Source organism: Neovison vison, chromosome X (genome assembly GCF_020171115.1).
Source record: "Neovison vison isolate M4711 chromosome X, ASM_NN_V1, whole genome shotgun sequence".
NCBI lineage: Eukaryota > Metazoa > Chordata > Mammalia > Carnivora > Mustelidae > Neogale > Neogale vison.
The window spans coordinates 47,350,789-47,378,125 of NC_058105.1; the positions used below are offsets into that span (position 1 = coordinate 47,350,789).

The 27,337-nt window shown below is 40.2% G+C and overlaps 1 protein-coding gene across 3 annotated transcripts; it reads right to left on the reverse strand.

Moving 5' to 3' along the window:
- Nucleotides 1–1,755: 1,755 nt before the first annotated feature.
- CSTF2 (cleavage stimulation factor subunit 2) lies at nucleotides 1,756–25,405 on the reverse strand. Of its 3 annotated transcripts, XM_044234609.1 has the most exons (16): nucleotides 25,277–25,405; nucleotides 23,921–23,999; nucleotides 23,208–23,377; nucleotides 22,358–22,494; nucleotides 21,767–21,886; nucleotides 21,515–21,652; nucleotides 19,837–19,960; nucleotides 15,010–15,072; nucleotides 12,649–12,708; nucleotides 12,381–12,467; nucleotides 11,861–12,002; nucleotides 10,872–11,047; nucleotides 9,992–10,299; nucleotides 6,420–6,530; nucleotides 5,375–5,500; nucleotides 1,756–1,966 (listed from the first exon to the last, which is right to left on the reverse strand). In XM_044234609.1, exons 1-15 carry the CDS (start codon nucleotides 25,332–25,334, stop codon nucleotides 5,378–5,380), a joined length of 1,896 nt encoding a protein of 631 aa, XP_044090544.1. In that variant the 5' UTR covers nucleotides 25,335–25,405; the 3' UTR covers nucleotides 1,756–1,966; nucleotides 5,375–5,377. The 3 variants fall into 3 exon arrangements, with proteins under 3 accessions (XP_044090544.1, XP_044090545.1, XP_044090546.1); XM_044234610.1 differs by lacking the exon at nucleotides 12,381–12,467; XM_044234611.1 differs by lacking the exons at nucleotides 12,381–12,467; nucleotides 12,649–12,708 and having other exon boundaries at nucleotides 25,277–25,404.
- Between the last annotated feature and the right edge of the window lie 1,932 nt (nucleotides 25,406–27,337).

Genomic DNA, 27,337 nt, shown 5'->3' on the forward strand with positions numbered 1-27,337 from the left:
TTAGTAAGATCCATTTTCAGTAACTAGTCTGAACAAAACAAAGGTGTCAGGAACTCATGGTAGCTAGTCGTTTCATTTATTAATTGGACATCAGGAAAAAATAGTAATGGATTATTTCTGTAGGAACAGATTGGAATATCCCAGCTGTTGCCAATTTCCTGGATTTCAATGATCTAAACAAAATTTAGTAAGGCTTTAGGAAAATGCACAATGGAACCTGGATGACGTGGTTCCTCTTAGATAATTGCTGACCATAGAATTTGATCTTCACTGTTTTGATTTGGAATCTTAGTGTTCCCTGAAACTTACACAATGAGTTCCTAAGGAGAAAGGCTTCACTCTGTTTCATTGTCTACCTATATTGATACTTCAAGAGAAGACTGCTGCTAAAAATCAACTATTAAGGCCTAGAATATTCATGGAAGTAGGTAGAAAAGGTATTGATAATAAATCCTAGGTATAATGAACATCCAAGCCTCAACTGGGGATGAGGAGAATACCCAGAAAGCTCCTCAGCTATTTTTGAGCACGTTTGTCTTCCTAGGTTATAATATGAAGTAGCTTATTTAGCAAATTTTTGTCATAGTAGATGTTTACATATCAGAATAGAAAATCCCTCAATTTCAATGTCTCTCATAAAGTCGATTATCATTGCATTCTTTTGCTTGACATGTAAGCAATATGCTATTACATTCTCTAAGCCTATGGAAGGCTTTTAATTCACTTGACCGTAATCCTCACCCAGAGGGTAGGATTCTGAGAATATAAATAGGCTCAAATAATAGTTCCAGTGGAACTTTACTAATTATTAAGGCATCTCTTAACCTCTTGAGGTTGGCCTGATGGGAGAGAAATCATGTTCCTCCTAAATGCCACTATGAGAGAGAGAATACTAGGCAGGAGGAGCCACAGGTTAGAGTGAGTGGCACTAATTACTGTCACATGTATCTGCAAGGAAGCAGGCAGGGGCAGGCCTAATGGGCAATCTGACTGCTTGTGATCTACATTTGGTCCTCTTAAAATAAATGAGAAGAATGTAGAAGTTTTAGGGTTTTCTATGTTTTAATTTCCCAGAATAAGTTTGGTTATGGGGGAAGGCTGTAAGTTCATGATTATCTAGAAGGCAGAGTGAAATGTATATTGTTCTTTGATTTTTATTTAGTTTTCACTTCATCTTGAACATGTGAAAAATTAGTGGCTTCTTTAACTTTTAAGGTTGACTACTGAGACCGAAAAATTTTAGGACAGACAGGTAAATGTTAACAGTCTCCTGTGTTGCTGACACCCTCTAACCAGTGCCAATTCAACATTCTTAGCTCTTAATGGTGCATGTAAATAAACCTGTTATTGATAAAAAAAATGCATTTTGATCATTGCATTTTTCTAAACTAAATACACTGCTTTGCTAGGCTCTTTACTTTGTTGGCCTTTTGACCATTTTATAGCTCTAAGCAGGGCCCATTTTCTCCCAGTAAACTCAGAAGTTCTAGCAAGTTCTCAAAGGGCAAATCTTATTATTCCTGCTGGAAGCAAACAAAGCAAAAACTAAGTTTCAGAAAACACTGCTTCTGAGAAATTCTCAAATATCACCAAGAAGAATAAGTGGTTAACTCAAAGGAAAAACAGAACTATGGCAATATAACATTAAAGTACAACACTGCAGTAAAGGTTGAAAACACATGTAAGGTTTCAACCTTCGTGTTCAGCTTTTTAAAAGCAAAAAGGTCGTGTATATCAATTTGCAGTATACTAAAATTGTGTTCAAAGTTTATTTCAAGTCACAGAAAATATACAAACTAAGACAACAGAATAAACTGATTTTGTTCTGAGAGAAGGTGATGGGAATCCTCCACCTGGCACCAATTTGGGTCATTCAAGGGTTAGGATGCAGAAGTCATCTTTTTGCAACATTTCAACAAAGTTATGGAATTGATTTCCCGATTTGTTGCCAGGTATTTTTGAAAACCTGTAAGGAAAAGTTGGGAGAAAGCCATTAGAAATGGAGACAAAGTTCTCTTTCCCAAACATCAGGAAAAAAACAATTTAAAATTGGGAGGGAGGCTATGCAAACGAACCAATCACCAGGGAGAGATTCCTAAGGTGTCTGCCTCCAGGATCCCCAAAGGGATCACCTGTTACAGCAGAGTTTCTCAACCTCAGCACTACTGACATTTGGAGACAAGTAACTCTTTATTATGCGCACAGGGGTGGGGGGAGATATCCTATGATTATAGGATGTTTAAAAGCATCTCTGGTCTCTCTACCTGCTGAATGCAATAGTATACCATACCACCTAAAGTTGTGACAATGAAAAATGTCTCCAGACATTTCCAAATGTCCTACAGGGAGCAAAACTGCCTCTGGTTGAGAACCATTGATCCGACAGAATAGAAGCCTGTCAGAAGTGACAGCAGAAACGAATCACAAGTAGCAAGGTATAGCATGGACAGAGAGCCAACATTTTGGCCATATTATGTACAAGTAACAACAAATACACATTAAAACCTTGGCCACATAAAACGGTATAGACCTACAAGCACACAGCTCATCTCTCTCTCTCTCACACACACATGCACACACATGAATGTAGGTTTTAAAAATGGTGAAAACAGAAAAAGGTCTGTAATCTAGTTAACAGTAATGTATCAATGTCAGTTTCTTGGTTTTGTACTACAGATCAAAAAGGTATTACATAACAGCTTCTCAAGATGTTATCTCTGGGGGAAGTTGGCGGAAGGGTACATGAGGCTCTTTGTACTATTTTCCCAACCTTCTGTGAATTTATAATTATTTCAAAATAAAATATAAAACAAACAAAAACCTTTGCCCTGTGGTTTATGTGAAAGGCTTTGAATTACCTTACAAGCTAGAATATACAACAAAAGAACTTTCAGAAACATTTCTCTCTTCACTATCTAGAAATAGTAATTTCCTCATATTGTAGGGAATGTCTTCTCTGACATAAATAAATTAGAAAAAGTAAAAGAGGGGAGTAGTTTTTCATCTATTGCTCTGATTATAACAGTCTATACTTCTACTAAAAAAATGTCTTTGGGTATCTGGACTAAAAAGATAAAGTATTGGTCATACCAAAAGTCTGGCTAGCTATCCATCTATGACAGCTTCTCATTATAGTCCAATCATTTAAAGTCTAAATACAGGGATGTCTTGGTGGCTCAGTTGGTTAATCTATCTTTGGCTCAGGTCATGATCTCAGGGTCCTAGGATTGAGCCGTGTTGGGCTCTCTGCTCGGCAGGAGCCTGCTTCTCCCCCCCCCCTGCCTGCAGCTCCACTTGCTTGTGCGCGCTCGCGCTCTCTCTCTAATAAATAAAATTTAAAAATTATTAAAAAAACAAAGTCTATGAGGAATTTGAGAGGCAGTGTGGGGGACTTGGGGGTAGGGAAGGAGAAAATGAAATGAGATGGGATTGGGAGGGAGACAAACCATGAGATTCTTAATCTCACAAAACAAACTGAGGGTTGCCGGGGGGAGGGAGGTAGGGAGAGGGTGGTTGCATCATGGACATTGGGGGGGGTATGTGCTATGGTGAATGCTGTGAAGTGTGTAAACCTGGCAATTCACAAACTTGTATCCCTGGGGTTAATAATACATTATATGCCAATAAAATAAATAAATAAATAAACCTGAGCAACTACCAAAAAAAAGTCTAAATACAGAAATAAAGCATGTTTCCAGTTTGGATGTTTTCATGACTTTGCAAATATGGATTAAAACACAACATATTTTGTAAAGACTTCTAATTAGTATAAATGAGCTCACTATTATCTGATATTAGATGGATGGGAATTATAACACAGATGGGGCAACAAGTAAAAATTCAAAAGGTGATATTCCAGCTGATATCGGGACAATGTAAATTTTAAGTTGTTTTTAGAAAACAGTATTATTGGGGTGCCTGGCTGGCTCAGTTGGTAGTGTATACGACTCTTGATCTCAGCATTGTAAGCTGGGTGGAGATTACTTGAAAATAAAGAAATCTTTAAAGAAAAATGAAAACATTTATTTATTTATTTATTTTTAAAAAGATTTTATTTATTTATTTGACAGACGGAGATCACAAGTAGGCAGAGAAACAGGCAGAGAGAGAGGAGGAAGCAGGTTCCCTGCTGAGCAGAGAGCCCAATGCAGGGCTTGATCCCAGGACCCTGGGATCATGACCTGAGCCGAAGGCAGAGGCTTTAACCCGCTGAGCCACCCAGGCGCCCCAATTATTTATTTTTTAAAGATTATTTGAGAGAGAGAGAGAGAGAGAGAGCACGCACGCGCATGCCAGAGAGTGCACACAAGCAGCAGGAGTGGCAGAGGCTGAGGGAGAAGCAGACTCCCTGTGGAGCAGCGAGCCCAATGCAGGGTTCAATCCCAGGATGCTGAGATCATGACCTGAGCTGAAGGTGGAAACTTAACCCACTGAGCCACCCAGATGCCCCAAGAAAAAATTATTTATGAAATTCAAGATGTTGGGGAAAATGGTTTTTATTTATTTATTTTTAAAGATTTTATTTGTTTATTTAACAGAGAGCGATCACAAGTAGGGAGAGAAGCAGGCAGAGAGAGAGGGGGAAGCAGGCTCCCTGCTGAACAGAAAGCTGGATGAGGGGCTCGATCCCAGGACCCTGGGATCACGACCTGAGCCGAAGGCAGAGGCTTTAACCCACTGAGCCACCCAGGTGCCCTGGGAAAATGGTTTTTAAAAGAAAGGCCAATACACGGAATCAGATGGTTCCATGATTACGATCCATTTTATCTGACAGGTAAGAAAGAAAAAGAAAGGGCAGCAGTGTATAGCAATCTCTAAAATGTAAAGGGACTGGTGGTGATAGTGGATGGTCACAACCCTGAAATATGTGCTCTAACAATTTAACATCAAAAGAGTCAATATTAAATAAATACTGGAAACCAAAATATTTATATATTTTATTGAAATGCTTTGTATTTTCACCATTTTGATGGGACAGCTGGAATAAAATAACACCACTGATCCTGGAAGGGTACACACCAAACCACATTTAGAGGTTGTCCCGGGAAGAAGATTAAGGAAGCAGAGCTTCCTACTCCGACCTTTCTCCATTTCTGTATTTGATTAAATTCGTAAAAGTGATGTTACTTTTGCCATTAGGAAAGAAAGGTTTAAAAAGTTTAAAACCAACTCAACAACTGAACAGATACCCTGTTGTCTTTCCCATCCTGACAGGAGCTGACCTAATGAAGAGTGAAGAGTTTAGCCAAGAGGAGTTTGGGCCTCGGACAGTCTTCACAGATCAGCTGAGAGGGTCATGGGTTAAGGCTGAAAGTCTCTAATACCCCAAATGCACAAGGAAATCATCTAACTTAGGCGGGTTAAGTCTGCTCACCTTTCAAGGTGCTCCAGTGGATTTCTGTATTTGTTCCTTTAAGATCAGGATACTCTGCCTCTGCTCCGGAGGCAGCATGGCAATCTGGTCTGCAGTCAGCTGAAGGACCTGCATGATCAAAGCAGCCTGTGAAGAGAAGGAAAAAAAGGGGAATGAGTTTTAATGATGGCGCCTAAGAAACCACCACCAGCTTCCGTCCAAAAAGGAAGGATACTTCATACAGAGAATACTATAGGCAAAAAAACCCCACCCCAAATCAAATCAAACCCAAACCAGCTGGCAAGAAAAGGCACAATGAAAAGCTCAAGTACAATAATACTGAAGATTAGGAGACTCAAATCAGTCAGACGCCTGCACAAACCCAAAGTTCTTACAGACTAACATGCTATCTGTGAACCTTGGAAGTCTTCAGTTTTTAATCCTGTTTTAAAGAGTTTTAAAATTTTATTTATTTGAGAGAGACAGAGCATGCGCAAGAGCGTGAGTGGGTGGAGGAGGGCAGAGGCAGAAGGTGAAGCAGACTCTACGCTGAGCAGGGACCCTGAAGCTGATGCAGGGCTTGATCCCAGCAGGACCCTGCAATCATGACCTGAGCTGAAGAAAGATACTTAACCACTTAACGGATGGAGCCACCCAGGCACCCCTTTAAAAAATCTCTTTTTCAAAAGTTTTAGTCCTCCCATCAGATATGAGCTCCCCACGATGGTCAAATATATAAACAGATGTACTCATGGGGAATCTGCTATGTTTTTAGGGATAAAGCAGAAAGGGGAGAGGGAAAAAAGGAAATCAGGTTTTCAGGTCAATCTGGTCTGCAAAAACAACCGTTATCACCTGATGAGTCTGAAATGTAACATAGGCTGCCATTTATATACATCCATTCAAGAATTTTAAGACCAGGCCCACAGATTTTCAGATAACAAGATCATAAAAAGTTGTAAGAGTAAACATCAGTTCCAAAGGAACTCCAAAGACCCAGGACCTCCACATCATAACTGAAAAGAGGAATCCAGAAGATGTGTGTCTATGGAGACAGACAACTTACCTTCTCATGGTCCTGTGGGGTAACTTGGTTCTGGCCAGGACTAAAGCCCCCAGGCTGACCTCCACCCTGAATGCTTGCTCCTTGCATGCCTGCTCCCTGCATGACTGGGACCTATGTGCACAAAAAGAGAGGAGAGAGTTTTCAGAACTTCTCATATAGTATTTAGAATCCAATAGGAGCATTGTGAAAGATAGGGTTTGATTATGGATAGGAGTTTTTTTAAAAAAAGCAAATTAATGACTCTGAAGATCACTTTCTACCATCAGCAATGGCAGAAGGCAGGGTTTAGCAAGAGATCAACTAGGGAGTTAGACACATTTGCTTATAGTAGCTCTAGCACCATCAACAAATATGGTGCTCAATCAGTTACCATCAAATCAAACAAAATTTAGCTGCATGAGCAGAGAGAAAACTGAGAGCATCCTAGAAACTAGTGCTCAGTGGAAACAGCAATGAAAGCCAGCAGATTCTAGAGATAATGTATGCTGGTCCACTGGGGAAGCAACATTCACAGAGATACTGCCTACCTCTAGTTCAATCAGACATAGGCAGTTCATCCCAAAGAGCCCTATCCCCCAAGTAAGGCAGAGATGATCATAATGGCAGTGGCAGAAGGAGAGGGGAAGGCCTCTGGGGAAAATAATGCTATTAGCCCAACATTTGCTTTTTATACCTTCCCAGAGAAAATATGCAGCAGATGCTTTCTGCTAAATACAGAGCAAGAAATAGGACTGACCCAAGTTAAAAGAACAAAATGCAGTTATATCATACTTATTTATGATCTTCGGTGAGTTTGATCTTGGGAAGACTATCATAACCCAAAGAAAAGGCCTCAGAGCACCGAGAATAACTGTTAAAGGTCCTTATATTGTTATGTTCACACTCAGGCATTCACCCAGAGTTTAGGTACTATTATGAAACACAAATTGTGAACAAGCTTAGTTACCTGCTTCCCCAGCTGATCAGAAGCAGCTAAGCACAAAAAGAAATGTGGATACATTGTTAAGAGCAGATGCCATGACAGCAATGTGAATAGCTAGGCGAAAGCCTGATAGTGAAGGAGATTGGAAACCACACAGGAGATAACTACACTTTCTATTATACCACATATAACAGGCACATTCAATGATGACCCTGAGTAATCAAAAATGGTAAAAAATCATTTTTCATTATCTTGTTTAAAAAGGGAAGAAAGCACAGTACACTTTATTATCACTTTCTGTTCTTTATCAGTACTGAAACCAGAGACCAGTCTGAACCTTAATGTGTTACAGATCTGGAACATTAGGAAAATAACAAGTTTGAAGCTTCACAGTTAATACTAATTTGAAGTATTATATTATGAGCTAAACATTCAATAATGGCCATTTAAAATTTCCAGGAATGCCTGCTCTAGGCAGACAAGTCACAATATAGGTGACCACACAGCCACGGTTTGCCCAAGATAGTCCCAGTTTATGCTTTTGCCCCAGAGTAACTATTTAATAGCACTCTTACTTGCGAACATGTCCCTGTTTGGATAAGTCACATAATCACCCTAGTAATGATAAGCCTTTTATTTATTTATTTTTATTTTAAAGACTTAATTTATTTATTTGACAGGGAGAGACACAGCAAGAGAGGGAACATGAACAGGGGGTATGGGAGAGGGAAAGCAGGCTTCCTGCTGAGCAGGGAGCCTAATGTAGGGCTCGATACTAGGATCCTGGGATCATGATGTGAGCCGAAGGCAGATGCTTAACGACTAAGCCACCCAGGTGCCCCATAATAAGCCTTTTAAACAAGTTTCCAACTAGGTAAACTGGAATTAATTTTTAAAAATCTGATTTAAAATTATGAATTAGGGATATACTATAAAGTTAAAAACAAACAAGGCACAGAACAGTGAAAGAAAGGAAATAGAGATGCATTTTTTTCTTATATTCTTCTTTGTTAGAAAGATCCATCAAAAATTGAATAAAAGCTATGATATTAGATGGATAGGGTCAGAGGGGAGACAGATACAGGGGAAGAAGCAGGGTTCCCACTGTCTATCTCTTACATATGAGTGAACATATTAATTTAAACAATATAAAAAAGATTTGAAGATAAAATTTTTATTTTTTTCACTCAAATCTAATACGCTTTATACAATCTATGAAGGAAAACTATATAAACCTAATATTACAGAGTAGCAAGTTCAAGCACTAGCAGAGACAAAAAAGCAAGACATTATCCAGAAATGGTCTTCCAACCTTTATTTTCAAAGTCTTTCTCCACAAAACTATTGATAGAATTATATAACGACATCATGTAGTTATTTGTTGTCAGTCTCTCCAGTTAGAATGCAAGCTCCATGGGGGCGGGGACTTTGTTTTTTTCACACTGCTATATCCTTAGTACCTAGAGCTCTCTTTGGTACACAGTAGGTGTTCAATAAATATTTGCTGACTGATGAAATGAATGAATAAAAACTGTTTCTATTTTAAGGCTACTGATCCTAGAGGGCAGAATAAACATCAAGGCCTTCAGACACATTTTTAAAAAAGCACAATTTGAAAAAAAAAAAGAGAATAGTTTTCTTTTACACAGCAGAAAACAACATATTTGTATTTCCTATTAAAGAAGGGGAAGCAGATACACATATACACATACATGATGTGCAGATAACAGGACTGAGTGGTACACTGAAAAAAACAGTGGGTTCTATTCCTTGCTCTGCCACTTTTCAGTTGTATGAATTTGGCACCTGAATTCTTGGATCTCAGTTTCCGAACCTATAAAATGAGAGAACTGGATGACTAACGTGTTCCATTCCAGTGACACTCTCCCTTTCCCTCTCACGCGCACACACACACACACACACAAATGAGAGCAAGACACATAAACATATGGAAGAGGGAAGAGAGATAGAAGTAGTACATAGAGGAAGGAGGAGCAAGAGGGAGACGAAGGTGCCAGCACATACAAATTCAGGGAAGAGACACACATACCATCTCCCCACAAACATTTGTGTGTGAAGAGGGAGGAGATGACAACACAGAGATGATTACAGATTGCCATATACACATAGCTGGAGAGAGCCAAATAAGGAGAAAGAAAAGATAAGAATTCAGTTGCACAGGTTTTAAGGTGAACGTTAGTAAAAACTGCCTTTCATGTTCCATCGTTCACTTAGGCTACATGATGAAAGTAAATTAAAATAGGTTTCTGCAAATCTAAGAGTATTGAAATGACTGCTAATAGTTCTTCATATGCTCTAATGCAGTTCCTACAGTTGTACATTAGAATCACTTGGGGAGGTTTTCAAATTATCCATGCCTAGATTCTAGTGATACACACTGCCTCCTAAATCTGCAGGGGCTCTGCTCTGAATGGAACAACTCCTTAAATTGTGGGATAAGATTGCTACAATCCTGGTGGCCAGAAAATAACCATCTTAAGGGACAGAGAAACTAGAGAAAGGGAGATCTTCCTGTTCTAACAAGCTGAGAAATAGCCCAAATCAGAAAGCGCTCACAGTCAGGTTCAATGGCCAATTCCTGAATAGATCAAGATTTCAAGTAGAAGCAAGAAGTGAGTATCGCACATACCTGTCTGGATCCCTGGGGGCCAACTGCCCCCATGTTAATTGGACTGGGACCCTGGATTCCAGTAGGCATAGGGCCTCTAGGGCCAGGGACCGGGCCCCTTGTATCCATACTTCTGGCCTCTATCCCTCTGACTTCCATCGCGCGGGCCTCCATCGCACGGGCCTCCATTGCACGGGCCTCCATCGCGCGGGCCTCCATTGCACGGGCTTCCATTGCTCGGGCCTCCAATCCTCTGGCATCTAATCCTCTAGCCTCCATGGCTCGTGCCTCCATTCCTCGTGCGTCTATGCCTCGGGGATCTCTTCCGCCTGTAAAGAAAGTTGTAAGAAAACTGCTAGCTGCTCATCTTCACAGCGAAAAGAACCAAAGATCAAAGAAAGAAATCTATTCCTTCGGTCACATCTCCCCCCAACTACAGGTGACCCTTGAACAAGATGAGGATTGGAGTACTCCCCCAAAACGTAACTACTCGTAGCCTACTGCTGATTGGAAGCCTCACCAATAATAAAACAGTTGATGGACACCTGTTTTGTATGTTGTATGTATTATGTTCTGCATTCTAATAACAAAGTAAGTTAGAAAAAAGAGAATGTTAAGAAAATCATTAAGGAAGAGAAAATACATTTAGTACTGCACTATGTTTATAACAAACAATGTCTAAGTGGACCTATACAGTTCAAACGTGTTGTTCAAAGATCAACTGTAAACAAGACTGCTTTTGCTTTTCCCTTACCAGTTTTACAGGTTTGCAGATAAACCTTAAAAATGTTTGCCAACCCCACTGTCCCAGCCTTCTTTATCCCAGATTAGAACCTAAGACAGCTGGGTTTATTATCAGCTCACAACTACCAGGAGGCCTTGTAACATGGTCTCCCCTTACCTCTGCCATCCAAGGGTGGGCCCCTCTGATCTAGCATGGGTCCTCTTGGCTCTGCCATTAGAGGTCTGGGCTCAGCTAATGGCCCTCCCCTCATCTCATGTGGGGGTGGGCCACGGCTGTCATGGCCAGGGACATGGTGCATGGGTGGACCCTGGTGAGGTGGTCCCAGGTAACCTCTAGAGATGGAGAAAAATGTAGTATTTTAAAACAGAACAAAACAATAAAAGAAATGCCAAGCAGAAGATCAGTAAGTTAAAAAAAAAAAAAGAAGAACCGATGCAAACACCAGTCTACAAATGCTAAGAGAATGAACTGAGTAGGCAAAAAAAAAAAAAAAGCTATGGAGATACAAATGCATGTATTCTAGAATTTCATATTTGCTCAGGGCACTCATAATTAAGGAGAAGGTAACAAATATTCCATTGTATAGAACGAGTACGTAGTACAGCACTTAAGAATGTGGGTTACTGCATGGGTTCAAATCTAGGCTTTATCACTTATTAGCTGTGTGATCTTGGGCACATTTACTTAACTTCTCTCTCTATGCCTCGGTTTCTTCATCTGTAAAACAGGACCGATATTAGTGTCACTCTCACAGGGCTGTTGTGTGGATTTAATGAGATGAGCATAGTAAAGTACTCACAGCAGAGTCAGAGGCATAATCCCCATTCATATCAGTCATCATCATCTTATTACTGCTACTGTTGATACTGCCACTACCGGTAAGCAATATAAGTTTTTCCTGTTTAGATATGTGCTAGAATTTCCAGTTTCTAAAGATGACTTGGGTAACCATGGTTCGTTCATTCAAAATGACAAACTCAACAGATACAGTTCTGTCCAAGGAGAAGTGCTTCCTTAGTCTTAGATAGTGGCCATGAATATTTATTTATCTACTGAAGTAGGCAAAGAGGTACAGAAAGATGGTGTTGTTGGACCAAGGGAAAATTTGGATTCCCCCAGTCTTTTCCTTCTTTGTTAATGCTCACCTAGGCTCTACCTCTCCAGTTACAGAAAGTAAAGTGCCTCCACGTGGGTCATTTGGGGCGTCTCCTAATAGACCTCGAGGAGTTGGGACGTTGGCAGGCAAGGGCCCACGCTGCATAGCGGCTCTGGGGTCCTGCATCGGCACTGACAGGGAAACAAACAGGAAGTTACTGTTGTGAAGGACACATCAGGAAACAAGAAATGACTCTATATACCACTGACAACATAATTCAGACACCTGAGAGCGGGTGAAACCTCACCACAGCAGACTCCTCTTGCAGCTCAAGAACAGAAGCAGGGTGTAGGCAGCATCTGTGCCATGTCAGAGGTATGGATGGAATTATATAACGAACAAAGTGGGGAGCAACCTGCCGAGGACTAGCACTGCAACCTGAAGAACCTTATGTTCCTGATTTTCCTTAAAATCAATCTTAGTTCAAGGACCAGAGTCACAAAAGAGAGGTAGGGTCTTGGCATATGGGAACACTGCCATGGCTCTGCAAGAACCTGCTGTCTCCTTACAGACTGCTATTCCATCCAAGCCTCCTGACACCAGTAGGGAGGGAGTACAGCCTCGGACAGATGCCCATATCATCCATGTTCTCTGCCCTGTGTGAAGAGGTCAATCTTAGGCTTGTGGCCCCAACAGGAAAAAAATTTAAAAACAAAAGCCCAAAACACTACCCTTCTGGGTTCCGAACGTGAGGATGACTGCCAAGCAGCCCTTGTCCTCTCAACGTCCCACCCTGAACACCACAAGCAAAAGGAAACCCGTAGATACAATGGGTACCTTGAACTCGCTCAATTGATGCAGGCCCGGCGGGTCCCACGGGCGAGTGCTGTAGGGTTCCTAGGTGAGCAGTAAGTTCAAAAGGAGAAAGAGCAGACACTTAAATAGCTTGCACGCACACAAGCATGCACACACCCACACCCACACACAGAATCATACACATATAGACGTTCGAGATTTACACACGTAGGTTAAAAAGCCAAGAGTGCTACAAAGTCTTCCTAAACCATAGTAGCTTCTGTGGGATCTGAAACTGGTCTGCTGTAATAAGACTGCCTCCTAAAGTGAAACAGGTGGGCCACTGATTTTATTCAGCCACTTTGAATTTCCACCTCTGCTACTACGAGTCCATCTAAATCTCCTTATACCGTTACAAGAAACAAGGCAGTTCTGAACCTCTAGTCATATTTTCATAAGCAAAACATGAAAGACACTGTACTGAATCTGGAAGGCAAGATTTATTCTGAAAAGGTCCCTCACAGAAGCGGACTGTTTTTGCTGTAGTTTACTGCACAAAAATCTCTGCGGGAAAAGCAGTGAATGATCTTTAGACAAAGAAAGAGAACATCATTCCTCAAAAAATATTCTGCCACTGTGAGTCTCTGATGATAAGCAAACACCATGACAACAGCAGACAAAGACTAATGAGATGAAAAGAGAGCTAACACTACACAGAGGTGGCAGAAGAAGTATCTTCTTAAACTAATCTCCCTGTCTCCTTTTACCATTACAAATGTGCATAAGAAGCATGGATTCCAGGAAAAGAAAGAAAACTGGGTACAAGTGGGAAGATTTTTGCTTCCTCTGCTGAGTACTGAACAAAAACTATAAAAGAACACTCATCTCCTTTATCTCTTTGAGAAGACACAGCTGATATATCTTCAAAACTCTAGTTATTTCCCTTTGCTAACTTTGGATCCAGAGAGGTGATAAGAACTACAGCAGGAGAGAAGAGGTCTTTTGGAAATACATATTAAACAGCTCAAGTTTGATTGACTGATGGCTTGGGAAGAAGAAAAATATGACTGGAACCCCAATGCCTTCTCCCTAATGCAGAAATTCTCTGGGTACATGTACAATCTACTGAGAGTGGTCAAGGGCATTGGGGAACAATAGCACAAAACCACAGGCTACTTAGATGAGGCATTTGGTCAAGAGTTTGTTCCACTGTCAAACATCTGATCAGATGATCCATTCTGTCACTTTAGCACTCAACCTTAGTGAACAAACTGCAGACAAGTAAATATAGTACAGAGGCCTTTATCTTAATATTTTGTTTTTAAAAAATGGGTTTCATTTATAGACCATGTGCTAAGAAGTAACTTAAGCTTCTCTATGCTGCCCAAAGCTGTTCTTTCTCATCATGATGACAACATGACTGAGAACAGAAGACACTGAAGAGTGTTTGTGGAAGTTAATAGAGGTGGTGAGGATTTTCAGAAAGAGTAAGATTTTAGTCAGAGACTTCAGCACCTTGCTCTGCCACTTACTAGCTGGGAGAGATGAGTGCTCCAAGTCCTGTCCACGTTACTCAGCAGTATTTACTTACCATGTGCCCAGGAAGAAATAACTTAAAACTCTGAGCTTCCATCTCTTTACCTGAATACTGAGGTGCTGCCCCCTAACTCACACAGTTGTTGATGAAAATTAAAGTGCCTGGCCTATAGCATGTGCTCAATTTTACTGTTAATTCCTTCTGTTTTCTCACTCTCTCCTCCTAATGTTTTCAACCAGACCACTGCATTTTTCTGTTTCTTCAAACTCTAGCAACAGAGGAAATAATTTGGAGATTCTGGAGTGGCCAATGTTGTGGTAGCCAGTGTTACAGCCACAGTGTAACATACCCTTACCAAGTAGGCTTCACAGACCTCTGATCCCCTCCCAGTCTTCTCTGTGGTTTAGATTAGGCTTCTACATGTTATATGCTCATTATTAAAATTCCTTAATCAGTCAACAGATATCCAGAGTGAGAGAGGACATGTCAGCAGTGTCATTAGATTATTATGAAAAGGTGACATAAAGAGAAAGAAAAGATCCATCTGCTTTATTGATTCTTGTAGAGCTGGGCTCTGAGCCACTAGATGGAAAGTCTAGACTAACACTGTGCAACAAAATACTCTGCAATGAGGGAAATATTATCTATCTGCCATATCCAGTATGTGGTGCCATAACCACATGTGCCACTGAGCACTTGCAATGTGGCTAGTGGGAACGAGGAACTGAATTTTAATTTCTACCTAATTTCAATGAATTTAATATTCAAACAGCCACATATGGTTAGTGGCTGCCATATTAAAACGGCGCAGATATACAACATTTCCAGGTCTAGTCCACATTAACCAGATACTAGTACTTATTTACCTTGGCCCCGCTCAATGGACACTGGTCCACTTCCTGGCATTCCAACCTGGGCTTGCATTCCTCCTAGAAGATAAAGAGAAGGAAAGAAAAACACAAATTAGGACATGGAGAAAAAATTAGGACAGTGGCTGAGTTAACAAATTCCCTTCTGCCTCACAGGCAGAAAACTACAAAAAAAGATCGTAACTCGCACTAAACAACGCAGTTATACAGAAGGTAAAGTTTGTTAGCAAACTCTAGGGTTCAGTGATAGAAAAGTGAGTTAAATGAGAATATTTAATCACCCTGGTTACTAAAACCTTGGCAGAAATTCTGTGATATAGAACAATGGCACTTGCCCACATAACTCCTCTCAGAGGAGGCAATATTGTTCCCAAGGTGTTTTGTAAATTTGTGGGTTTTTGTTGTGAAAAGATTTATGGGGCATGGCTGGTATTTCATGAGAAGCCAACAGGGATACTAGATGCAATCCAATGTCTGAGATAGTCCTCCATAATCCAGAATTATCTTGTCTTGCAAAATTTTCAGATGTCTTGGTGAACATTAGCACAAATGAAAATCTGTTTACATTCATCTGAACTTAGAAACTAAGTCTGCTATACTTGTAAACAAAAAAGCTCTTTTTCCCTATTTACATCTGTACACATATAAACTGAATTTTCCAGAAATACAACTACTGAGTCAATTACAGGTATTGCATTTTGTTTCATTAAGAACTTTACCAAAAGTTTCCACCATTTGAGAAAATCATAACACTAATGTCAACAGTCCCTCTGGTATTTGAGTTGCGCAAACACCATACCTGTATCTGTCTGCATCTGTAGCTTTTACACTGATGGCATAGGAGCAAACATCTGATTGCTACCTTTTGGTTTCTTGTCTAGTTGTGCCTGAACACATGCATATTAAAAATATTCTTTATTATAGGTTAATTTCCTTTTATTTCTCCTTTATATTATAGTAAGGGCGTTATATTTTGGGGGGGACTCATGTTAAGTAGGTTATATCTGTGTATTTCATTCCAGGATAGTAAAAAGTCATTATGAAATATGTTATGAAAAGAGCCTGCAGGGTCTAACAGGGTTGAGAACCACTGCTCTACCCTAACCAGTTGGGATAGTATTCTTTGCTATACAAAGAATAATTACGTACCACAAGTCCTTGTCTCATCCTTTCTATATAGCAATAATTCTCTTTTCCTCAAAGGAACTATATATGTTGTATGTAAGAAGAAAAGACAAGCTGCTGTTTGCAGTTCATTAATACTTAACTAAAAGCTCAAGTACACATCATATTCTCTCTCTTTAAGATTTTATTTATTTATTTGGGAGACGGTGAGCATGCGTGAATGGTGGGGAGGGGCAGAGGGAGAGAGAGAAGCAGACTCCCTGCTGAGCAGGGAGCCCCATGCAGGGCTCATGGGGCTCAATCCCAGGACCCTGAAATCATGACCTGAGCTGAAGGCTGATGCTTAACTGACTGAGCCACCTAGGCGCCCCCACATTATATTCTCTTAGTCCGTTTAATATGCCAGGTACTGAAGAGCCATGAATTAAGAACCTGAACCTGTGCTAGCACCATCCCTACTAAGTAACTGTGATTTTGAACAAGTGATTTGATAAAGTTAACATTTGCCCATGCTTACTCATCTGTAAAGTGAATGAGCTGGTTTAAACCAGTGGTTCTCAGAATGTGCTGCTCAGACCAGAAGTGTCAGTGTCACCAAAAATTGTTAGAACTGCAAATTCCAGGGCCTGACCTTAGACCTGCTGCATTACAAAGTCTGGCGGTGGGGACCAGCATCTGCACTTTAATAAGCTCCTCAGGTAGTCATTAAAGTTTGAGACCTGCCGGTCTACAGAATTTCAAAGGTCTCTTCTAATCACAAACCATTCTATGATTTATTCAGACAATTCACCAAAACAATGTAAAGATTTAGGATCTGAGGAAAGTGGTGGCAGAAGGACATATGGGCATAATTTCTCATATTATACACTATCACACAATGGCACTTTCACTTTCAGTTTCCCAGAAGTGGAACTGGTGGGTAAAAGTGTACATGGATTTTAAATGTGAGACTATTTTCTTAAAAGGCTAAAACATTTCACATTTCCAGTAACAAGTTATGATACCACATCCCCAACTAATAGCTCTCTTTGAAACTTTTGGCCAGATTGATGGGTTTAAGTAAAGTGAAATCCTGTAATTTAATTTGTAATTCCATGACTACAAATGCATTTGTCTTTGTTGCCATTTGGATTTGCTCTTCTATGAAGCGCCTACTCATTTTCTTTGACTTCTTTGCTACTAGGCTGTTTCCCTTTCTCACCAACTGTCAATGAGTTTTGTACAGGGTATTTCAAACATCTGATTGATGTTCTAATAACTTCAGAAATAGAAATGCTACAGACTTATAAAAATATCACTTTAAGTTCCTTTCACACCTACTTTCAACTTCTATATTTATTAATTTCCTGTTTTTGGTATCTTGTTTCTTTATAAAAAGTATTTTCCTAGTTCTTTTAAAATTAGTACTTAGAATTCCTTTATTCTTTAATAACGCAGGCATTTGAAGGTATTCATTTTAAGTACTGTTTCCCATACTTTTTGTACACTTTTTGTTGCCTTCTGGATAATTTCTAAATCTCTTCTTTATTTCCCCTTTAATTCAAGGATTACCTAGTGTTATGTCCCCATTTTTCCAAGTAAATGTTATTTTCAGTTACATTGTAATTACTTCTAATTTTACTGGTTTATAATAAGAGAAGATGGCCTATAAAATCTCTACGTTTTAAACTTGTTTTTATTTTATGCCCAAGTATGTGTTTTTTAACTGTTCCAAGGTTTTTGGGGGCAAAAGTGTATTCTTTAGTCAAAAGACCTAAATCTCCCATAATAAGTCATGCTTACTGGTTCTACTACTTTATTCACTATCTTTTATTTATTTTTTATCTATTAGTACAAAGGTATTCAAAGTGTGGTCCACAGAAATGTTGATCCACACACTGTATGTTAACAATTCACGACACTGTAAGTACAGAAATGGAGAGCACTTAGAAACTTTTACAGCAGTTTGATGTTTCTGTGACATCTAATTGCATGATCAGGGCACCTGTGTCACTGACCAGAATACAGATGACTTGGGTGTTTTTCAACTCACATTATGAGCTGCCTATGTCATGGGTTGCATACTTGTCATGTGTAGTAGGGCCACATTTCGACTTGTGATATTTTAAGGGTTTTTTTTTTTTTAAGATTTTATTTATTTATTTGACAGAGAGATCACAAGTAGGCAGAGAGGCAGGCAGAGAGAGAGAGAGGAGGAAGCAGGCTCCCCGCTGAGCAGAGAGCCCGATGCGGGACTCGATCCCAGGACCCTGAGATCATGATCTGAGCCGAAGGCAGCGGCTTAACCCACTGAGCCACCCAGGCGCCCTTAAGGGTTTTTTTTAAAAGATTTAATTTATTGGGGCACCTGGGTGGCTCAGTGGGTTAAGCCTCTGCCTTCAGCTCAGGTCATGATTTAAGGGTCCTGGGATCGAGCCCCACATCAGGCTCTGCTCAGCAGGGAGACTGCTTCCCCCCCACCTGCCTCTCTGCCTACTTGTGATCTCTGTCATATACATAAATAAAATCCTTAAAAAAAGAATTTATTTATTTGAGAGAGAGAGCGAGTAAGAGAGAGCATGAGAGGGCAGAAGGTCAGAGGGAGAAGCAGACTCCCCACGGAGCTGGGAGACCGATGCAGGACTCGATCCTGGAACTTGATCCCGGAACTTCAGGATCATGATCTGAGCTGAAGGCAGTCACTTAACCAACTGAGCCACCAAGGTACCCTTATCTTAAGGTTTTTAAGTTAGGCACCCTTAACTCAAAAATGTACAAAATACAGAATCCATTTCTTTCATTGAAAGATATTTACTCTATAGGTAAATAAAAATCATGAATTTGCTGAAATTTCTTTTAAAATCCCTTCCTCTATTCCTTGTCAACTTAGCTCTGTAGACCAGTTTCTCTACAAAACAGAACAATTGAGATTCAACACTGAGTAGTGTTGTAGTCAATCTAACCCAGATTAGATAAATTAACAAGAGGAAAGTATGTTGCATAAAAACTTAAAATATTGATATCTATCATGTGTTCATATAGGAGTTTCATATAGGGAACCACTATTTCACTCAGTAACTCTTAGTTATGATTGCTGAATGACAAAGACCAAAAACATAATAGCAATACTCATTATTAATTTCTATATACTTACTTGCAATCAAAATGTACAGTTTCAAAAATTCTTTTTTCCTTTTGTGTTGTTTGGTCTGATTATATTAAATGAAATGCAATTTCATATCTATTAAATATAATAAAACAAATGTCACTATGTATTTTGTGTCTTTTTTTTTAATGTGCCTTTCAACCTAATCTAAGTCTCTGGCTTTTGGTGGGAAAATTCAGTCCATTCACATTTAGCAGAATAACGACTACATGAGACTTTATTCCTTTCTCCTTACTCTACGTTTATTATTACTTACTTCACAATGTTATTTTCTTTTCCCTCTATTTGCTGGCTTTGTTGGCTAGTTTCCATTCATTCCATTTCCCCCTTGCTAATTTGGAAGTTTTACCTCACTTTTCCATTTTGTGGTCCTTTTCCCTTCTCTCTGTGTATAAGAGACCAACTATTCCTTCCATCTAGGATATATGCTTTCTAGCTATGTAATTTTATATCAAGATCTCATTACCACATAATAATTTGGTGACATTATACCATTTGCTACAACAAAACTTTAGCAAAATACCAAAGTGGAGGAGACTGTAAAGGAAACATACCTCCAGGAGCTAAGGAACCAGGACCAGGCCCTGTTACAGCCGCTGGTATCTGTCCTGGTGCTGGAACTCCAGCCTGCATAGAAGCTTGCATCAGAGGAGGTGCACCATTGACATGCATTCCACCCTGAACAAAAATAAAAACAAAAATTAAAAAAAATTAAAATATAAAAAAAATTAAAATGATATGTATATGCCTTTGGACAATACACATGAGCCTGGTTATATAGAACACAATTAAGATGGACCATGTTCTCTAAAAGCAGACACTGACAAGTCTGACCTGTGTTGTGAGGCCATATGTGGCACCTACGGTTGACTTCAAGTTGTTTACCTCTACCAGTCTGAATGGTAAAAATGGTAGATTATTGTTCTTTCTGTTTACATTTACCCTGAGGTTGAACACTTTTATTATGAAAAGCTCCAGATATATAAATTGTATAGAAAGGAAAATAAACATACAGTTTAGGAAATAAATATACTATATGTACTTGAAATCTGCCCTCTGGTCTTCCCTAACTGCATCCTGTTTTCCCTTCTTAAGACAACCACTTAAGAATTTTTACAGACATTTAAAAATTGTATGTAAATCATTACGTACTAAATATATTTGCAACTCATTCAACATTTTTTTGGGATCTGTGCAAATACAAATATGCCATATTTTGGGAAGGCTTCTACATTCACTCATTTTCACTTCTGTAACTTTTGAGTTATCTTTGTTACACCATGTATCCTAGTTCCTCTTTACTACTATATGGAATCAGGTTTTTGAAAGTCATTCATGGCAACAGGTGTAATTTATTTAACTGCTATAGAGTCTTTCACTGGATAAATATACAACATTTTCCCCATTATTCCACTGATGTACATTTAGGATGTTTTAACCTTTCATAATTACAATGTGGCAATAAACATTCTTGAACGTGACCAAGGACTTGTAATCGGCCAGTTGTCTGTCATGTGTGTGGCATATACTTTTTCCCAATTTGTCGTTTGTCTTTGGGGTTTATTTCTATTTCTCTATACAGAAATTTTTCAGTTTTCAAATGTACTGATTTTCTATAGCTTCAGTTTTGTGTCATGCTTGGCAAGCAAGCTTTACTTTTTTCCATTGGTAAGGAGACATAAGAATGCCAACCTCATACAATTACTCTAAGTCCTAGATGAGATAATGGATGTAGAATAACAAAGTGCCAACCATAGTACCACACATGCACATAAATACCAAAATTAGCCTATATATAAAAGGACAGGGGCGCCTGGGTGGTTCAGTGGGTTAAAGCCTCTGCTTTTGGCTCAGGTCATGATTCCAGGGTCCTGGGATCGAGCCCTGCATCGGGCTCTCTGCTCAGCAGGGAGCCTGCTTCCCGCCCCCCCCGCCACCAGCCCCTGCCTGCCTCTCTGCCTACTTGTGATCCCTGTCTATCAAATAAGTAAGTAAAATCTTAAAAAAAAAAAATAAAAGGATACACATGAAGGATCACTTTGTTTCACAAACTTGGCACCAAATCTACATTCATTCAGATGCCATGTACTCTGCAAAATGAAAACTGCTTTTATGCCTGGGAACTGAAATTATCATTTTCAGCTCCTGACTGTTCTTCTTTCGGTATATCTTCCTAACATGAAAATGGCATTCAAAACATGTAAAAGAAACGTTATAGGAGATAAATCCTACCAAAGCCTGGGCCTGAGGGGCCTGAGGATTCTGCTGGTTCATTGACACAGTGGATCCTGAGCCAGGCCCAGCACTGTGGACTGGCTGAGGGTTGCCTGCAATCAGTGTTGGGATATTTGTCTGGCGATGCAGAATTTTCTAAAAAATGAAAAGACAAATCTATGAGTTTTCTGTTTAACAAGGCAATCAGGCAGTTCCTACCCCACTCAAGGTGTGCTGTGGTGTTTCCATAAACAAATAAGAAGCACTCACCAGAGCAATCTCTGGATCCACAATTCTCATCACTACCTGTGCTTGTAGCAAAGCATAAGCCAGCTGAGGGTTCTGAAGCAACATGTTCCGTGCTTCCTGGGGACTATTCTGGACACAAAGCTGGGAAGATAAAGAGATTCATCATCAGGTTCAATACTTAGTACTTAGAAATTAATAGTGATTTAGAGCCATTCTCATCTGAGAAATATAATACTCAAGAAGCTCTTTAAGCTATCATCGGTTTTTGTATAGCACACAAAACTTCGGTCATGATAGGCAAGAGAAGGAAGAGGCATTTCAAATACCATAATACCACCATTTAGGAGAAAAGCCACATCTGAAGATCTACATCTGATATCTATGGGCCACAAAAAGCCAGATTGTATAGTTGTGTTTATGTATAAAAAATGGAAAGCTCTTTGCACAAAATATAAAATATGCTGTGCACATATGGCATATCGAAGGTGCAAGAAATGGTGGTCAACAGGCACACCTTATATTTGAGTTCAGGGAATCATTTCCATTCACTTGATTAACTCCTCAAAAATTTGATGTGATTTGATTTGTTCTTAACCTAATGCCTCCTCCCACCTTCATTTGTTTCATCAGCTCAAACATCTGCTCTGGTGGAAGACTGGCAACTGCTTTGCTAATGGACTCAGGGGCATCCTCAGGACTGATGGTCTCTCCATAAGGTGACTCAATGACAGGGGCACCAGTGCCAAGGCCTGATCGGGAAGAAAGTACAAAAAGTTAAGGAGGCAAAATTATGAGCTAAATCATTTCAAGTATCTACTTTCCAGGGCTGCTTCCTTTCCAGGACCTGTTATAACTTTAAATTATCTGGAACTGAGAAGTAAGTGATCTGCAAGTCTCTTATTTCTGTAGAGGAAAGTGACAGAAAGTATTTTCTGTTCTCAGAAGAAAGCTGGGACTAGGATCACATAGGTAGACAATGTTAACCTAAATTAGGGATGAGGCATAATGATTTCCTTTTGACAAGTCATTAGAAGTGAAACAAGAGATAAAGAGGCTAATCTTAAAAACAAAATAACAGAAAAAGATGCTAATTAAGAATGGAATTCCTGATCTGGTACCTCATGAAAAAAGCCAGGATGCCTTAGTAATCCCAGATTGTCACAGATCTGACAAACAGTTATAGCAGCGGTTACATAATGACATAGTTCGTGCAAGTAATGGCTTGGTGAGCCTGAATTCATCTTCAACTGTAAATCAACTCCTTTGTAACTAAAGGACTTCTAAAGTCAACTTTACCTTGTTTCTCAAAGATATATACTTCCCTAATGCAGGAGCCTCAAGGGGGTCAAGAAGCTAAGTGGCTAACCATTTTAACAGGTGCTAAAACATATCACAAATGGAAAAATCTTCATTGTTACATCTTTACTAATTCATGTTGCATACTAATCAGGTTTATACTCACTCTTCAGCTCTTCTTTGTTCTTTTCACTGGCAGCATTGTCCACTCGAAGTGCTCTCCCACTGAATTCACGCCCATTCAGGTTTCGCATGGCACTAAGTGCTGTCTCCTGGTCTTGGTATTCACAGAAGCCATAACCCTTTGGCTTTCCCGTCTCCCTATCATATACCAACCTGGAGGAGCAGAACCAAGTATTGGGCACAAATGTTACATATACATAGGGCTCTTGCTAACATGGGCAAGTTCTAATTTGGTCCACTCTAAGACAAATAACTTTATCACTTTGACTATTTCACCAAAATATGATTTAAACATTTTTAAATAAAAAAATGTATCTTTTAGTAAGGGTGACTGGGTGGCTCAGTTGGTTAAGCAACTGCCTTTGGCTCAGGTCATGATTCTGGAGTCCTGGGATCAAGTCCCACTTCAGGCTGCCTGCTCAGCAGAGAGTCTGGTCTCCTTCTCCCTCTGGCCCTCCCCACTCTTATGTTTTCTCTCTTTCATTCTCTCTCTCAAATAAATAAATAAAGTTTAAAAAAATGTACCTTTTAGTAAAAATAAATGTGACTTGTATGGTATGTGAATTTTACCTGAATAAAGCTGTTACAAACAGAAGGATGCATGTGAAAAGTCACCAGTAAAAACCTTGCTATTACTGCTAAAGGCCAAATTTGTGATTTTAAAGAAAACCCCAAGTAATCAAAGGAGAATCTCACCTGAAACTAACAACAGGTCCAACCTCAGAAAAGATGTCCTTTAATTGCTCTTCAGTAGCCTCATATGGAATGTTCCCCACTGTGGAAGAAAATAGACAACAGATTAAAACTCTGAGTTTGTAACCTATTTCCCCTGTAAGAAAGTAAAATGAATCAGTACTTACATCACTGAAAATGTAACAACTACCTCAAAATAGTGTTCCCACACTGCTAGTTCCATGGTATTTCAGACAACATTTCAATGTTGTTTGCTGACTTTAATTACAAAACATACTACTAAGATTAAACATAAAAGGCACAGGCACTTCGAAATATCAGTTCTCAGACTTATCTTACAAATATTATGATTTTCCTTACCTTCGGTGAAAATAAATACTTTGGCATTGGTATTTACTTGAAGATCTGCAAGTCTTATTGACAACTGCTAAAAATACCAATGTATTTGATATTTTAAAAACTGGCATATTATTTCTGTATTTCCCCACATACATACAAACTCAAAGAATAATCATGAATATAGTGGAGGATGTTTCAAAATTATTCTGAACTGTTTTGTTATGGCCATTCCAAAAGGTGCTTTAAAATCACCACACTGACTTAAAACAAACAACTTATTTCCAGGCACCTGGGTGGCTAAGTGGGTTAAGCCTCTGCCTTCGGATCAGGTCCCCCAACGGACTCTCTGCTCAGCAGGGAGCCTGCTTCCCCCCCCCCCCCCGCCCCTCCGGCCTCCCTCTCTGCCTACTTGTGATTTGTCATATAAATAAATAAAATCTTTTTTAAAAAAATAAAAAAACCTTATTTCATCTGAAAAGATTACTCAGAATGGACCTGATCCTCTTTAAAATTTCTTCGACGAGATTTATTCGTTCATTCATTCATTTATAATCCACTTTAAGACTCCAGGTGGCCACTACCAGTGTCGAACCAAAATGTTACAAATAAAAAACAGAGGCTGAAAGTCCTTACGAGAGGGCGGGAAGTGGACACAGGGTTCTATACACTCATCATATAATCTGTATTCTGGGACAGGGAGTGAGCAGTACGGGACAGTTGCCAGGTGCCCTCGATTCTAGATAATAATAGAAGCTCATGAAAGGAGAAACGCATAGAAACTGAACGCTAGTTTAACTTCCTCAGCCACATCATGAAAAGGCTGTGAGACCTCAGGGGAAGGGAGCATCACTTTGCCCGCTAGTCCACTAGAGCGGCCGTTCCACAAGACGGGCAGGTAGAGCTGCAAGCCCGACCCACCACCAGCTCCTGCAGGAATTCATTAGGTGCAGGGGGTATTCCTTGCTGCTCCTTGTCTCTTTCTATCCCTCCCCAGCGCTTGGCTCCACGAATTCCTCTTACCGAACACCGAACGCAGAGAACGATCCACCGCAGGGTCTCTCACAGTCAAACCCGCCATCGCTCTCTTCCGGCAGCTTCCGGTGCGCCAGAGCACACTTCCTTACGGCGCCTGAGCTCTGCGCTAAACACGCTTCAGTACGGGCGCGTTACCCGGAAGCACCTGGGCAGGGCGCGCACATGGCCCCTCCCCTGGCGTCATTGCGTCAGCAGCTGGCGCGCCCTCCATCCCCAAGAGCTAACGACTCCGGGCTGGGTTGCGACCGGAATGTAACTCGGTTCCGACTTAGGCTTGTGCGGTCCTAGACTAACATGCAGGATTTTAGTCTGTAGAGTTCCTTATTATTCATTTTTTCTTAGACCAACACGAAGAATCATCGGGCACACTAAAGATGGCGGTAGCCGCTTTACCGTGGTAACGGGGAAGTCATTTGCTAAAAACCTTGACTCTTACATTTTAGTTCCTCCCTATGAGGGAAGAGAAGGGAAGTGCTTGGTGCCGCCCCAGCAGCGTGCCGGTGAGTTTGTAAAAGCTGGAGTGTACCAAGCAATATGAGGAAAGAGAGTCGCGGCAGTCTAGTGAATGAGAGAATGAGGAGCGCTCAAATTCAAGGCGTCACCATAGCCAAGGAGATGGTGTGGTAAAGGGAGAACAGATTTCTGTCTGCTCTTGTGTAGCCCCCCTCGGCTCCATATGTTTGGTGGTGGTGAAGGAGCGAGCTGGCGGAGGGCATAGGCTAGCGGGGTATCAGAAAAGATCATTGATTGGGGTACGCAGCAAGCGGCTAAAGTAGGATTTGAACTCAGATTGCTTTGGTTCGGGGACTGAATGTTTAACCCCTGTAGCTGTTGTCTCCCAGTATAACTGCGGGAATATGAGCGACTCAGCATATTTTATTACCATTTTTGGAAGAGAACTTAGAGAGACTCGGTGATACTGGGTCGGTGGCTCATAACAACGAACCATTCAAGAATAGGTTGAGGCACCTATAACCAGGGACTTGTGCTGTCTTCAGTCATTTGTAGAGAATGGATTGTTGGTCTCTCTTCATCAACCCTACTCCACTGGTTATAAAGGAGGAGGTGTGTGCAGGGGATGGTTCCTAAGCTTTTGCTTTTGTATATTTGGGTTTAATTTATAGGCCCTGTGCTAGTGATTCCTGCCTCAGTGCCTGTTGTCCCTCAGAGTTGTTTTCCTTGACTGCAACACTCTCAGAGTGATACATATCTTTAGCCTATAGGTTATAACAAAATGAAGGCAGAAGGTAGGGGGTCTCATGGTGCTTTTGTAGGTGTCATGACTGAACCTCAGTTAACAATATCGATGCAGTATGAAGAGGTGTGTGAGGGGGAACTAGGAAAAATGCATTTCTACAAAAGTGGGACTATACTTAGAATAAGTGTTATTTGGGGGATTTGCACAGAAGAGAACGTATACCCAGTGGAGAATCAAAGAATTTGGGAAACCAAATTCAAGATTTGTGGGGCATTGGCAGAAAGTTTCATGGAAAAGCCCCAAGTTCATATTTAGTCTTGTTGATGATACCAAGAATCTTGGCCAACGTAAAAGTGAAGCAAGTGAAGACATTCAAGATTGTGAGGGCACACTTGGCCATAGAAGTAAAACTTAAAAGGCTGTGATAAGTACTACTTCGTGTTTGACTGACATTTAAGTTCCTCAGAGCCATGGAATAAAATCCCTCTTTGGTCTCCAGGGAATATCTGCAAAGGCAGCAACTCCTGGATATACATCATTACATGAAAAAGATTCCAGATGGCACTGTAGCATTACTTATGTTAGGAGAAATTCTCAAGGAACAACACCTGTAATAGCTAAGGAAACTTGGGGCGCTCAGAGAGCACCTGAAGGGTCACACAGATTCTGGTCAGTATCTGGGTGTAGGTTCCAATTGGCTTGCTTTCTAGAAAGAAACATTATTCCTATGTTTTGCACTACTGTATTATCAACCTGTTCTGCAGTAATATTTATACTTTCTGTGAGTTTTTGAGGGTTCAGCTCTGAGGCTACAGTATAGAGAATTGTGCAGTCCATCAAAGGTGGTC

Bases quoted from the DNA above. Each gene is read 5' to 3' on its own strand.
- CSTF2 (XM_044234609.1), bottom strand. From the start codon at position 25,334: ATGGCGGGTTTGACTGTGAGAGACCCTGCGGTGGATCGTTCTCTGCGT. The intron at 23,378-23,920 runs GTGAGATTCTCC...CTGCTCCTCCAG, and splicing joins GGACCTGTTGTTAGTTTCAG to GTTGGTATATGATAGGGAGA. The intron at 21,653-21,766 runs GTGAGTGCTTCT...TTCATTTTTTAG, and splicing joins TGGATCCAGAGATTGCTCTG to AAAATTCTGCATCGCCAGAC.